The 14,804-nt window shown below is 53.1% G+C and overlaps 1 protein-coding gene across 2 annotated transcripts in view; it reads right to left on the reverse strand.

Moving 5' to 3' along the window:
- Positions 1 to 11,937, reverse strand: part of SNAP47 (synaptosome associated protein 47) — a 51,078-nt gene extending 39,141 nt beyond the window's left edge. Inside the window, exon 1 of one of the 2 annotated variants that reach the window (XM_063094343.1) lies at positions 11,857 to 11,937. Coding sequence is in view for 1 of the 2 variants with exons in the window: in XM_063094342.1 (XP_062950412.1) it covers positions 6,099 to 6,162 (64 nt within the window). In the remaining variant the exon portion in view is untranslated. Of the gene's footprint in view, positions 1 to 6,098; positions 6,166 to 11,856 lie in introns of those variants that run through there. The other variant, XM_063094342.1, reaches the window with a different exon arrangement.
- Positions 11,938 to 14,804: the final 2,867 nt, after the last annotated feature.

Here is a 14,804-nt window from a genome sequence, read left to right on the forward strand (position 1 = left end):
GGGCTGGCCGGTTAGCTCAGTCGGTTAGAGTGCAGTGATATAACACCAAGTTCAAGAGTTCAGATCCCCTAACTGGCCAGCCACAAAAAATAAATAAGTAAATAAATAAAATAAAACGAATGATAATTGCACACAGAAGAGCAGTAGCAGAGCTCAGTTTCAGCTGGGTGCTACCATTTCAAGACCATGTGAGATGGCTGTGTTGGGGAGACCGTGCGGACACAGGCAGAGTTCCTGCAGTGAAGGTCACTGGCTCACCCCACATCTGGGAGAGGTGATAGCTGCTGTGAGGCTGGCACTGCGTCACTCCCATCACCTTGAATACCACCAAGTGACCCTGCCCTGGATCCAATTACTCCATCAGTGCTAGAGCATCACACACTGGAATCTACTCTGTGGTCTCCTGATCTTCACCATCTGATCAGAGCTGGATGCAGACACACGTGATGATGTGGAGGAGGAGGAGGAGGAGGAAAGAGAAAACTTCATATGGCCTTGTGCTCAATATACACAAAATGAAGGCACCAGATGAGAGCAAAATGACTCGACTTCATTGCAGGACAGGTAAATTTAACGTCTACGGTCTTCTGGTTCAAGTACTGGGCAAGTACGTCCCGGAACCTCTCCCTGCCACGACAGAAGGGCAGGTCTGGGTTTCCCTGGCATGTGCATCTGCCCACCTGCTGTTGCTGTTTACTCCTGCCAACCAGTCCAGGCCTTCAGCTCCACCAAGATGAAGACCTATAATCGGGACACGCCTAGAAGAAAGCTGCTCCAGTAAGTACAAGAACTTTGTCGGCGTCACAAAATAAATGAGATGAGACTTGAAAGTGATGAAAGCGTCAGGGCTGGAGGGACATTGAGGTCACCCACCCTGACCCACTTGTGTGCAGATGAAGGAGCGGCTGCAAGTCCAGAGCTCCTGGGCTAATGCTCCTTTTCCCTTGTGCAGGCAATGCTATCAGCCCTGGACATTCAAGGAGGCATGATGTGCTCTTCAGGCACTGAGGGACTACACAGGTGAGGAGTCGGAACACAGACATCCAAAGACCAGCAACCATAGCTGGCAAATAACTGCCCACTGAAGAGTAAAGCCAGGAAGTGGTAAAGAACACTGTAAAAGAGGCTTCTGGGGACTGGCCTGTGGTAAGGCTGGCCTCCTACAGTCTTGAAGGACATGGTGCGTGATGGAGTTTGGATGTGTTGTCCCCTCCAAAACTCATGTGGAAATGTGATCTCCAATGTGGCAGTGTTGGAAACTGATTGAGTCGTGGGGACGGATCCCTCATGAATTGATTAGTGCTCTCCCTGGAGTGGGGGAGAGTAAGGAATGAGTTCTTGCTCTATTAGTTCTCACAAGAGCTGACTATTTAAAGGACCCTGGCACCTCCTCTCTCACTCTCTCTTGCTTCCTCTCACCATGTGATCTGCTTGTACCCGCCGGGTGCCTGACACTTTCTGCCATCAGTAGAAGCAGCCTGAGATCTGTGCCAGATGCCGCTGTCCCAGAATCTTAAGCCCAATAAACCTCTTTTCCTTATAAATCACCCAGTTTCAGGTATTCTGTTATAAGCAACACAAACTGGACTAAAACAGAAAATTGGTACTGAGGAGTGGGGCATTGCTATACAGATACTTGAAAATGTGGATGCAGCTTTGGTACTGGGTAATAGGCAAAGGTTGGAGGAGTTTGGAGGACTTAGAAGAAGTGAAAAAGACGAGGGAAAGTTTGGAATGTCTTAGAGACTTATGTGGTGGTGAGCAGAATGCTGATAGAAATGTGGACAGTAAAGGCCATGCTCATGATGAGGTCTCAGATGGAAATGAGGAACTTATTGGGAATTGAGCAAAAGATAACCCTTGCTACACCATAGCAGGGAACCTGGCTGCATTGTGTCCATGCCCTTGGACTTTGTGGAAGGTGGGACTTAAGAGTTGTGAACCAGAGCATTTGGCCAAAGGAATTTCTAAGCAGCAGCAAAGCATTAAGGAAGATGCATGGTTGCTTTTAAGAGCCTACTCTGAGTTATGGCAGCAAAATCATGATGTAAAGCCAGAATTTAAAAGGGAATCAGAGCGCAAAGATTTGGAAAATTTGCAGCCTGGCCATGCAGTAAAGAAGCGGAGAGCCAGCGAACAATGCAAGGGTGAAGCAGATAAACTCGTTGCTAAAGACATTATCTTGGCAGTGAGGCAGCCAGATGCTAATAGCGGAGAAAATGAGAGGAAAGCCCTGCAGTCATTTGAGAAGTCAGGAAGGGTGTCCCACCTATCACAGACCCTGAGGCCTAGAAAGACTGAGTTATCCTGGAGGACAGACCTGGGGTGCAGCTGCCCTCGGGATCCTGCTCACTGCATCCCAGCTGCTCCAGATGGAGCAGCCCCAAGCGTGGTTCGTGCAGCAGCCCTGGAGAGTAGAGGCCCAAAACCTCAGTGGTATCCACGTTGTGTTAAGTCTGCAGGCTGGCAGGACATGAGAGCAGTGGAGGCATAGCAGCCTCCACCCAGATTCTAGAGGATGTATAGAAAAGCCTGGGGGCCCAAGCAGAGACCTGCCGCAGGGGCAGACCCACTGCAGAGGACATTTACTAGACTAATGCCAAGCAGGAAAGTGGGGTCTGAGCCCCCACAGAGAGCCTCCACCATGGAAATGTCTAGTACAGCCAATGCAGCAGGGCTGCCACCAGGACCCCGGAACTTCAGGGCCACTGGTAATGTGCAATGCAGGCCTGGAAAAGCCACAGGCACCAGCGTGGCCCAATGGGCTGTGCCTGGCAGAGCTGTGGGAACAAGGCCGCCTGATGCTTTGGGGGCCCAGATGCCCAGTTGTGCCCAGGATGCAGTACTTCGAGTTAAAGAACATTATTTTGGAGCTTTAAGACTTAATGTCTGCCCCACTGGGTTTTGGACTTGTTTGGGGCCTGTTTCTCCTTTCTTCTGGCCTATTCCTCCCTTTTGGAATGGGAACAATGTCTGTTCCACCATTGTATCTTGGAAGTAGGTAAATTTGGTTGTTTTTACAGGTTCATAGCTGGAGAGACTTTTGCTTTTGGTCTCAGATGAGACTTTGGACTTTGGACTTTTAAGTTGGTGCTGGAGCAAACTAAGACTTTAGGGACTGTTGGGATAGAATGATTGTATTTTGTATGTGAGAGTGACATGAGTTTTGGAGGGCCAGAGGTGGAATGATGGAATTTGGATGTGTTGTCCCTTCCAAAACTCATGTGGGAATGTGATTTCCAATGTGGCAGTGTTGGAAACTGATTGAGTCATGGGGGTGGATCCCTCATGAATGGATTAGTGCTCTCCCTGGGGGGGAAAGTAATGAGTGAGTTTTTGTTCTATTAATTCCCGTGAGAGCTGATTGTTTAAAGGACCCTGGCACCTCCTCTCTCACTGTCTCTTGCTTCCTGTCGCCATGTGATCTGCTTGTGCCCACTGGCTTCCTGCCACTTTCCACCATGAGTAGGAGCAGCCTGAGGCCCGTGCCAGATGCAGCTGTCCCAGAATCGTAAGCCAAACAAACCTCTCTTCTTTAAAAATTACCCAGTTTCAGGTTTTCTATTATAGCAACCTAAAACGGACTAAAATAGTGCGACCCACCTGGGGTCACAGTGGAGGCCAGTGGGGCTGGAAACTGCCCCAGGAGACTGGACCTGGCCATGCTGCAGAACCCACCTTCTTAGCCAGACTGGGGGGAATCTCAGTGTGAAAAGCATGCTGTCCTCAGGAAGGCTCTGTGACAGGGGCAAGGGTCATGGCTCAGTGGAGAGAGACCTTCCTAGCTGTTCCCACGTCCTGACCTCACACACGCCAGCACTCGCAGATGGCAGTGCATCCCGCACATTCCCGGCCACGGTGACCATCAGCTGCAAGAGTGGGGAACAGACCTCTCTCTGCAGGGAGGGCCCCGCCTGAGCTCCGGGCAAACTCTTCATTCTTGCACCAATACCAGCACCCAGGCACCCCTCACTCAGTTTCCAGGTCCACTACACATCTGAATGGCCTGAGCCCCAGCTTGAAATGAGAACTTGGAGGCGTCGCTCCCACCTAACCCAGGGATGAGGCTCCTTTCAACATGTGGTCAGGCATCTGCCCTTGAATTTAAAAGGGCTCATGCCCCAGTCCCTGGATATGTCTCCTTCCCTCTCTCTCTCTCTCTTTCTCTGCCTGACCCCCCATTCCTGCCTCACGTGACCTGGGACAGACATAGCCCTCCTGACTCGGGGTGCCCTTCTTGTGGGATCTGTACGTAAAGCTCTCTGAGCTGGCCTCCACTGAGGTGGCATATAGACTTCGTGCCTTCTAGCTGAAGGACCAGGGGCTGCCCCAGGCTGGGTCTTCCCAGGGAACCTGGGGGGACACAATGTTGGGTGGTGGTCAGACAAGAGCCACAGGCGGCTGTCTGTATAAAAAAGCTTCTCGCATGAGGGACTCCTGGTTGTTGGTCCCATGACCATGCGTTAGGTCGGCCACCAGACAAATGAAATGATGTGCCCAGGAAAGGCACACCAAATACTGAGCCCCACACCCCAAGGGCTGGCTGCCAGCGCTCTGTTACGTGAGCCCACTTGGCGGGGCTCTCAGGATGCAGCCCACCATGGTAGCCCTGCACGAGGCAGGGAAACAGGTGCTCCCACATTCCCACCAACACCCCAGTGAGGCCGTGGCCACAGAGCCACTCAGCAGTTGCCACACTCCTCAGAATCGACACGGGGACTCACATCTACTCCACCACAACGCTCAACGTCTGACACACACGTCCAAGGGGGAACTGGCGCTGGAGCCCTGGCACCCCTGAGGACAGCTGTGCCCCAGTCCTGCCGGCTGAAAGAGGCCACACTCATCCTGCCAGGGACCACGCATCACTCAGGGACATTTCCCCACACAAGTGCTGGCTGCAGCATGGAAAGTGAATTTGTGTCAACAACTACCTGACCCTCTGCTGCTTTCCCGAGCACAAACTATTGGGAGGTGTTCCAGCCACCAGTGAGAGGATGCAAAATTCCTCCAAAGAACCACTGCACCTGGCACTGCAGCAGCAGAGGCCACTGGCTGTGGCTCCAGCTCTGGCTCCGCCACAAATTTCATGACTTTGGAAAGTCACCTGACCTTCTCCACCTGTTTCTCCACCATTAAGATAACAAAAAGAGCTAAAAACAACACCAGCTCTAAAACATTCTAAGACACAAATAGAAAAGAAATGAAACAGGAAGGAAAGATTAGGAGGCGAACAACCAAGCTGCTTCTCTTGTCAATCACAGACAATAACCATGAGGAATGTACTTGAGTCCCTCAAACAGCACGGAGGAAGCACAGCAGAGACACGTGGCCACACCTCTCCCATCATAAATTTCCAGGGCACCTTTCCCAGAAAACCAAGTAAACGAAGATTAAGCTGAAGGGCGGAAGTGAGGAAAACACGCTGGCATGCACTAGAAGTCCCCATGCCCTGCTGCCCCGCCCCACACTCCTGTCCCCACCTGAGTCCACAGGAGCAGGCTTTAAGGGCCAGTGCTATGGTCTGAACGTGTGTCCCCTCCAAAGCTCGTGTGCAAGCTGGATCCCCAATGTGGTCGTGTGGACAGGTGGGCCCTTTGGGAGGTGACTGGATCATGCAGGCCCAGCCCTCATGAGTGTATTAATCCATTCATGGAGTAACAGGTTAATGGATGAATGGTTACCACGGGAGTGGCACTAGTGGCTTTATAAATCAGCCCCCACACCACATCACGTCTTAATAAATAACCCAGTTTCAGGTATTCTGTTGTAAGAGACAGAAAACGGACTAACAGAGCCAGACAGTGTGTACTTCAGGTTTTGTAGGCCACATGCTCTCTGCCACAGCTACCCAATTCAGCCACTGTGGAGGGGAGGCGGCCAACCAGTACATCAACAGAGGGGTCTGGCTGTCCCAGTAAAACTCCATTTACAGAAACGTGCAGGCCCACAGGCTGCAGGCTGCCTATTCCTGACCTACATCAGCAGTTTATCACTAGGTCATCACTTTCCAGACATGCTCCAAGATCTCCATCTTAAACCAACAGATGCACCTGCCCTCATGCTCCTGTACCCCCAGTGACTGCTCCTGAGCTCACCCCAAGCTCTCCCAGGCATCCTCAGACAGGCTCCCATTCCCACCACTCTCCATATGAGTCTCATGGTCACCAGGAGCCCCCAGGAGGTCTGTAGGAAAAACAAAATGGATAAATGGTCAGGATCACTCAGATGTTCAGAATCTTGCTGAGCGTGACCTAACCTGTTTGATGTAAATGTTAACTGTGCACGTGTACCCAGTTGTTCCTTGGTTATTGTCTAATTGTGCATGTGCACCCAGGTGTTCTTTGGTTGTCTGACTCGTACCCAGGTGTTCTTGGGTTATCAGACTTAAGTATAAAGGACAAACAGCTCTGATCCACAGTGTCCCCCCACCACCAGGAGGCCCCAGAGGGGGCCACGAGGGGACCACTACTGCTGCTGGAGGCTGTTGCTGCTGGGACCCCAGGGATGCCCTGGGACTGCCACTGCTGGAGGCTGCTGTAAGCCGCTGCTGCTGCTGAGGAAGCTGAGGACTGAGCTCACGTCAGAATGAAGCACATCAACCTTGCCAGTGGCTCCTAGGATCTTTTCCAATTACCTAGCTTGCAACCTGTATGTGAGGTGTCTGGTGACCCAGTGGCACATTAGGGGTCTGGTGACCTAGCCGGCACGTGAGGGGTCTGTGACCATCTGTACAACGGGTTTGAAGGGTCTGAGCCCTAGCCCGACAAGGTCACACCCAAAGCCTTGGCAGGTGCTGGCCTCTGCAATGCAAGTTCCCTTCTGAGGGTCAGCTGCAGCATGTGGGTGTCATGGCACCATGCACCACTGCCCACAGCCTACCGGTGCCTGTCCTTGGTCTCCTTGACCAAAAAATGTTCCTCTCTCAGCTGACTGAGCCAGGGCAAAGCTCTGGACCTTCCAGGCAATACTCTCTTCCAAGGCAAGCAAACACAGTGGCACGATTAAACATCACCTTGCAGAGGCCTCCTAAATGCCCCTCCTCAGCACACGCTCTGTCAGACCTTCAGGCTCAGACACATACTCACCTGTGGCATCTCCCCTCTACACCTGACATGTATCCCGCCTTGACAAGCCACTGTCTGTCTCTCTTCTGATCACCTGTGGCATCTCCACTCCACACCTGACATGCACCCTGCCTTGACAAGCCACTGGGCCCAGGACTTCCCCTGGATTTCTGTCTTCCTGATTCTTCAAAGAACCCATTGGGAAGACCTGGCAACTGTGCACCATCCTCCATCTGCACAGCCACACCACTGTCCTAGGCACAGTCATCTGAATTGGATAACCTCTCAGGCACTCCCCTGGCTTCACCCTGCCCCCACCACTGATTTCCCTCCAATGTCCAGTGAGACAGTCATGAAACAAATGAGCAAATGTCGTTCCCTTCCCAATGCACCTGCAGTAAAATCTGAACTCACCATCCCCTACAAGTGCCCCGTGGCCTGCAGCCTCATCATCTGCCCTTTCTACCATTTCCTCTGCTGCTGCAGCCTCCACACTGCTCAGGGCTCCCTACCCACTGTTCCTCCTGGAACTCTGAACGGTGGCTTCCCTCTGAGGTCTCTGCTTGCCTTCCTAGTGTGGCCTCCCCAGCCAGAGCACTCACATCCCCAAGGGCTATTCCATGTGCTTCCAGGGCTGCCAGCTGAGTCTGCACACCAGTGACAGGGGTGGCACAGCAGGGCACCCAGCGATTCTGTGTAAGCACGGGCAGCCGTTCCCTCACCTGCTCCCGGCAGTCGGGTTGGGCTCAGTTCCTGGACAGCAATGCCTGCTTCCCCCGCCGCAGTCTAGAACCTCCCTCCAGCAGTGCACATGGGATGTGGAGGTCTGTGCTGACCCAAGAAAATGGAGCTGAGTCAGGGAGGGAGGTCAAGGCACAGTGCCTGCAGTGCATGAGGCCAGTGTGCTCAGGTGGCGCTGGGGAGGTAACGGTCATGGGACTGCACCCTGATGTACTGTGGTTTGCAGAGGGTCTCTTCAGTGTTTCCAGCAGACGCGCACCCCTTGAGAGGACTTGATGTTAGGTAAACACCCTATTTTTAGTTAATTTCCAAAGTGACACACCAAGCAACGTTGAGCACACCGTCCGCCACCTCCTGCTCATAGGGAGGCTGGAATAACAACAGTGTCTCCAGTGTGCCTAGCAGGGGTGGCACGGCTGCTGGCTTTCCCCTGGCCTGCTCTTCACCCACCCAGACCCTCTTCCACTCCCTCAGGGGCTCCCTTCTGGCTGGGAGGTTCAGACATGCTATCTGGGGGGCTTCATCGCAACACCACAGCTCTTCACGTGGCATGTGCTGACCTCTCAGGGAGGAGAACTAAGACTTTACACTGTCTCTACTGCATTTCCTCCAAAGGGCTGACCTTAAAGTCTCTCCTGCTGCTTTCTTTCCAGCTGGTTCAGGGGTTCAGATTCTGTAGGTCTGGGCAGGGCCTGAGAATGTGCATTTCCAACCAGTCCCCAGACAATGCCAGAGCTGGTCTAGGAGACCCTGGTGATATATGCCTGTTGTTCCTGTCCTGTCAGAGCTTGATGACTCTCCCCAGGCCTCGTCTGTATGATGGTGGTGACACTGACACCAGGCCACTGTGTGGATTCTGGGAAATAAAGCATGTGGAGCACATGCACCTGCTGGCTGAAATCTCCCCTTTCTGAGGACACTCAGTCTCAGCCACAGACCTGCAAAAAGCCCTCCCAGCAATGCTCACGTGAATTTCAGATTTTCCCCATAAGGCCAACTTTTAACCTCACTTCCCGAACCTTAAGACAACTGTCAACACTGCACCCCACAGCTTTCCCGCTGGCCTCCCGTGAACCTCACTTGGCACAACCAAAATCAAATAAGTAACTGATAATTGGGGAACATCTGGTCAATATGTGGCAAGATGTTACAGTATACTGTTAATTAAAAAACAAAAAAAAACGTTAAAAGCAGCAAGAAGTTTACAAACATAGATTTACATACATATATGGTGAGGAGAGACTGTGGGTGTAGGTGCACATGTGTGCAAATATAGACGGGTGGAAGGGGGAGGAGAATGAATAAGCGAATGCTTGAATGTGTGTCCAGAAAGACAGGGTCTAGACCAGAAAATAGATTATGGCTATCTCTGGTTGGGATTATGGGTGATTCTTTTTGCTCAATAACTTCTCTGTGCATTCCGGTCTACCATAACTGAGCCCAATAAAGAATTCCACACCTTGACCACGCAAGTCACAATTGAGGCTGACTAGGAAGGGGTCACAGCACACATGGAATCCCACAATCCCACCAACAACTCTCCACCTCCTGTCCCTGCACCCCCCAGTCCCACTCCCGGCTCCCACTTCAGACATCACCTGTATGTGGACCTCAGACTCTCCCAAAACACTCTTACCTCCTAGTCCCCTCCCTAACTCCCCAGACCTTGGTCCTCCCTCTTCTGATCCTCCCTTTCTCCTTCTGGGTAAACTTCTTACCCCTTGGAAAGAGCCCCTCCCCCAACTCAGAAACTCCCTTATCCTTATTCCTGCTTGTGAAAAAAACTTTCACTGCCTAATAAATGGGAGGCAGTTGTCCCTCCCATCCCTTTAGGGTGTCTCCTTTTGGTCAACCCACAGAAAAAACCCAAAGGGTTTTTCCTCTGCTCTCATGCCACAATCACACCCAAGCCTTCTGTGACCAAACGTGTGTGGGGTTTCCCACACACACCAAGGAAGCAATCAGTTCTGCAGCGGTCATCAACACAGTATCCTCTAATCAATTCAATTCCAACACTATCTACACTTCAGATCCCACGGGTTGAGAATTCAGTACCAAAGACTTCTCTCCCCACTTCTAATGCCAATTGCAAGCAACAGGTTGTGACCTGTGCTTCTGACCAACCAGGTATAAAGTGGGGTATGCATCACCCCCTCCTTGAGTTTGATTAGTTTGCTAAAGCAGCTCACAGAACTCAGAGAAATACTTACTTACATTTACTAGTTTATTACAAAGGATATTACAAGGTGTAAGAAAATAATCTAAGTGATTCATTTTCAGAAATGACTTATTTGAGGGTGTTTTAACTGATTCAGGCCCAGCCCAAAAATTGTCTGACTGGTCCAGCCCATTCCCGGAAGGTATCTGAACAGATAGAGCTCTCCTTGAGATGGCAATGAGTTACTAGTCCCCATTGTTTTCCTCATTCCCTGGTGTTTCTTCTTTCACAGGGCTTAAGCAGGCCTTTTTCACAGGCTTGTCCTGAGCCCCCAGACAAAAGAATTCCTTGCAAGGGGGTAATAAATTTTAAGCACCGTTTGGGAAGATTGTGCACCCTGTAGTACTCGGCCAACGAGGAAGTGGGGGGAGGGACTTGCGTACTAAGGAATGAATTGCTTGCTACAGCCCTTTTCTGTGTGCCTGTCCCATGCACAAACATCTGGACTTGCAAGGCCATTATTAAAGTCTCGCTTTGCTGTACCTTGTGTCTCCATGTCCATCCTTTGGAATTAGATGGGTGAGGGCATTTCTCACAGGATACAGATGAAGAGACGCATAGGGTGAGGTATGGGGGAAGGGGAGTGGTGCTTCCACACCCTCCTGCCCCTTGATCAGCCATCAGGAAGCTGAAACCTCCACATGTTCAGCTATCAGGAAGCTCCTGGAATCCAGTCCTTTGGGGTTTTTACAGGGACTTCATTACATAGGCATGATTGATTACATCATTGGCCTCTGGTGATCAACTTATCCTTCAGCCCCTCTCTCCTCCCTGGAGATTTTGGGGTGAGGTTGAATGTCCCAATCCTCTAATTCTGTCTTGGTCTTTCTGGTGACCAGCCCCCAGAGTGAAGCTGCCTAGGAGATGCCAGCCACCAGTCAAATCATTAGCATACAAAAGACACCACTTGAGCAATTCTAAGGATTTCAGGAGTTGTATGCCAGGGAAGGGGGACAAAGACCAAACACAATTTCACACAGTCATGAATGAGACCCAGTCTCCAGATTTTACAAGGCACAGTCACTGGCTTTCTGCCCGAGACTGTCAATGCATACCTCCAAAATTGACTCAGAGGTGCAGGGGACTATCTACAAAGCACATCTGGTTTCTTTTGAGGAGTTAAAAGAGGTTTTGGCTTTTTTTCTTCTACTAAGCTGCATGAGACACCTCTGAAATGCTGCCCAGACTCTGCCCTCTCCTGCAGACCACCGACATTGGTGGGATTTGTTAACCTTGCACAATAATGTTTTTGTTTTTCTTTTCTTTTCTTTGCATGTTCATGGCGGTAGGTTTGAGTAGACAAGACTGTTGTTTCTCCAATACATGGAAACACCCCCCGTGCCTCCAATTAGATGTCCTCCACTTCAGGTCTGCCTTTGTGTGTCCAACCCAAATTCCTTCCCTCACTGCCCACACCTTCATTTCACAAGTTCCTTAATTCCCCACCACATTCTCCTGAACCCAACAACCCCTAGGCCGCCCCATCCCCCACCATCCCACAAGGCCCCAACATCCCCTCCAAACCCACCATCCCCTTCTAGGCCCCACCTTCCCTCTGGACCCTCCACCATCCCCTCTAGGCCCTCCACCTTCCCCCTCCACTACTCACCACGCCCAGCCGCCCCTCCACATCCCACCGTCCCCCTGGACCCCGCTCTGGTCCTTCTGCCCCTTTCTCAGCCGACCCTCGTCCCACCATGGTCCCCCAGCCCCCGGGGTTTGGAGAGAGGACGGCTCATCACCGCCTCAGCCTCGGCGGGCGGCCAGTGCCGAGGCAGAGCCAGAAGGGCTCGGGTACAGGCCCGGGCGCAGGCGACAGCTGCTGCTCACCTGAGGAGCTGCGGGAAGCTGCAGGAAGGCCAGACGCGGACAGCGACGGACAAGAACCGCAAATGCCGGAAGCGAACAGAGACGGTCAAAAGCGCTGTGAGCACTTCTGCGCCTGCGCGGGGCGGGGGCGGGTCGTGGCCGCATGCGTGCAGGGCGGTGCGCTAACAATCGGGTCCGGCGGGAATGCAGTGTCCTTCAGCTCCTGGTTCCGGCACTGTCGCCCGTTTCCGCCCCGTCCGGAAGTGAGGACAGGGCCTGGGCATCCGGGCAGGGTATGCTCGGCGGTCAAGGAGGATCCTCAGCTTTACGTGCCGCCATCTTTAACGCTCCCTGCTTCCGCGCTCCTCGCGTAAGCTCCGGCTTCTCCCCAGAGACTGCTCGGGAAGCAGGTGAGGGCCGCTGGCCAGGGTGGGCGCTCCGGGGAGCCGGGACGGACTGCAAAGGGGCTGTGAAGGGGGTTAGGCCGGGAGTGGGCACCTGAAGACCCGTCTGCAGGAGGCTTCTCCTCTCCGCGAGGCTCGCAGGCCACGGTCATCAGAAACAGAGGGGAGGCGTGGCACAGGTATGAGAGCCGGACCCGTCCTCGGCCGTCACAGACCTGCGGGTTTCGCGCGCCCGGTGGCTCCCTGGCCTGCATTGAGAGGTTACCGCCAGGTCGTGCTCGGGGGTCATTCTGAAGAATATTGCCACTTCCTCGAGATCATTGCGGAAAGGAGGCGCCTCGTTCTCGGGAAAGGGTTGCAGGGGGCCGCCTCCGTGTCCCTTTAGCACCTGCGGGAGGACGGGGCATTGTCGAGCCCCCAGCCAGAAGGCAGCGTCCCTGCTCCAGGGTCCATCCAGAAATTAAGCTGCTCCTCACCCCTGTGATCTGGGACATGTCTGTTCTGAGCCTCATGCTTGGACGTCCCCAGGGACGGCTCCTCCTATGAGGGTCTGATGGAGTCCTGGCCACCCACGGCCATATGCCGGCTCCCTGTTCTCGGGTGAGGCCCAGCAAGGACGGGGACTCTGGATCCACCGAGAGGGAGGACGGGGGACAGCATGTTGGTGCATTTGACCTGCAGCGCACCTGCCAGGGACCAGGAGCCCGGTGGTGGTGTTGAGACCGGGTTTCTTAGACCATTCTAGCCTCCCCTCAAGTGAAGGCCAGGACACGTGTGCCCTTGGGGTCTGGTCTGCCTGACTCTGGAGGCTAATCGGTGCCTGTCACAGGCCAGCCCTCCACCCTACCCTGCGGGTGGTCCTGCCAGTGGCAGGGTTGTCCACTGAGCAGGGGTTTGGCAGAAAGCCTCCATCAAGGGAGCCCTCCATCAGTGACCATTTCTCCCCATCAAAAGGGAAGCCTGCCAGGCTCCTGTCTGTCTCCTGGGAAGGGAGGGGCGGCGTCTGCTCTGTTCCCTGTTGCACACAGTAGGTGCTCCATCACTCTCTGAGGGAGAGAACAAGCAAAGTCTGTCCCCTGTCCAGCCTTCACAGGGATCCTGCAGCACGTCAACCTGTAGCTCCTGCACTGATGTGCTCCCTATTTTGTGGGGGTCTCTTCCTGCTGAAACAATTCTCAGGAACGGCAGGTGCAGCCAGCCCAGCCTCACATGCAGGTGGGCACGGAGGACTGTGGTGCACGGCCCATGTGAGAGCAGGTGGCTCACTAGCCCCTGTCCTGAACAGGTGGGAATGGATTCTCATTAGGACCTACTTTCTTCCCTGAAGCCCCAACCCTGTGCTCAGCTCTGTGACTCTTTCTTCCTGCAGGGCAAGCCCCAGGCTTCGGCTCTCCAGCGAGAATTACAAGGTGTGTGGGGCCAGGGTTCTGCCAGTCTCCTTCCCCATTACCTACAGTCCACTCACACCTCCAGCTGGTCCTGGGGTCCACTATCCCCATCTCAACAGGGGAGGCTGCGTCTATATGTACAGGAGGGTGGCACATCTGTGCTCTGGACAAGACCTGCTATGACTCTTACTAGGACTGGCTGACTCCCAACTAGAGTAGAAGCCCAGGAGGGCGGGAATTTGTTCTGTTTTATGGACAGAACAAATTTATTTGTTCTAAGTGCCTGGAAAAGTGATTGTACACAGCAGGCACTTCATATATGTTTGTTGAATGAACGAACCCCAGTGAGTACCTCCCCAGATACCTGAGTGGACCTGGGCCTGCCCTCGGGGACCTCTAGATGGCATTTCAAACCTCTCTTATAAATGCAGAAACAGCTTTGCAAGAGCCCTGGGATAAATGAGCGCTAAGGCAGGGGCTGCTTCATGGGGGAGAGGGAAATAATCAGCATGAGCGACCGCAGCCCTTCCGTGGGACCTTTCCGCAGGGCCAGGCACTGGGCAGCCATTTTACATGGCTTGTCCCATGTGGTCCCTCAATGACCCTCTGAATTTAACCCGTTTGACACCCCAACTTTTCAGAGGAGCAAACATCCAGGTGCAGTGACAGTCTCAAGCTAGTCGGTGCCGGGTCACCTCTGTGCCGTTGGAAGGGTGGTGCTCACCCAGCAGTAGGTCTAGCACCCGCTGGGTGGAGGTGAGGGCTCAGCAGGAACACAGGAAGATGGCATTATGGGAGAGGTCGCTGCCCAGGTGGCTGCACCCGGTGCTCCAGCAGCTTCTCCAGCATACCTGTCTGGACCGTCCCCATGCAGCAGGTTTCTCTCTGGGGTGAATCAGGCGACGTCATGGACTACCAGGGACTGGGGCTAGTGCTCAGACCAATCCATCGGTGATGTGGCCAGAGTTGGGACATTAGTGTCCCAGCAGAAAAGTGCTGTCCATGTCAAAAGAAGAATTTAAGGTAGAAAAATAATTTAAAATACTTGTACCTTCAAGTCATTTGTTGTCTGAGTGATGATAGCACCTCCCTGTCAAAGAGCGTTATTCCCGGGAGTCCTCACAAAACATCTCCATGGTAGAGATGGGGACACAGCTTAGGGATGTCAAGGGGTGGC

Source organism: Cynocephalus volans, chromosome 4, assembly GCF_027409185.1.
Source record: "Cynocephalus volans isolate mCynVol1 chromosome 4, mCynVol1.pri, whole genome shotgun sequence".
Classification (NCBI taxonomy): Eukaryota; Metazoa; Chordata; class Mammalia; order Dermoptera; family Cynocephalidae; genus Cynocephalus; species Cynocephalus volans.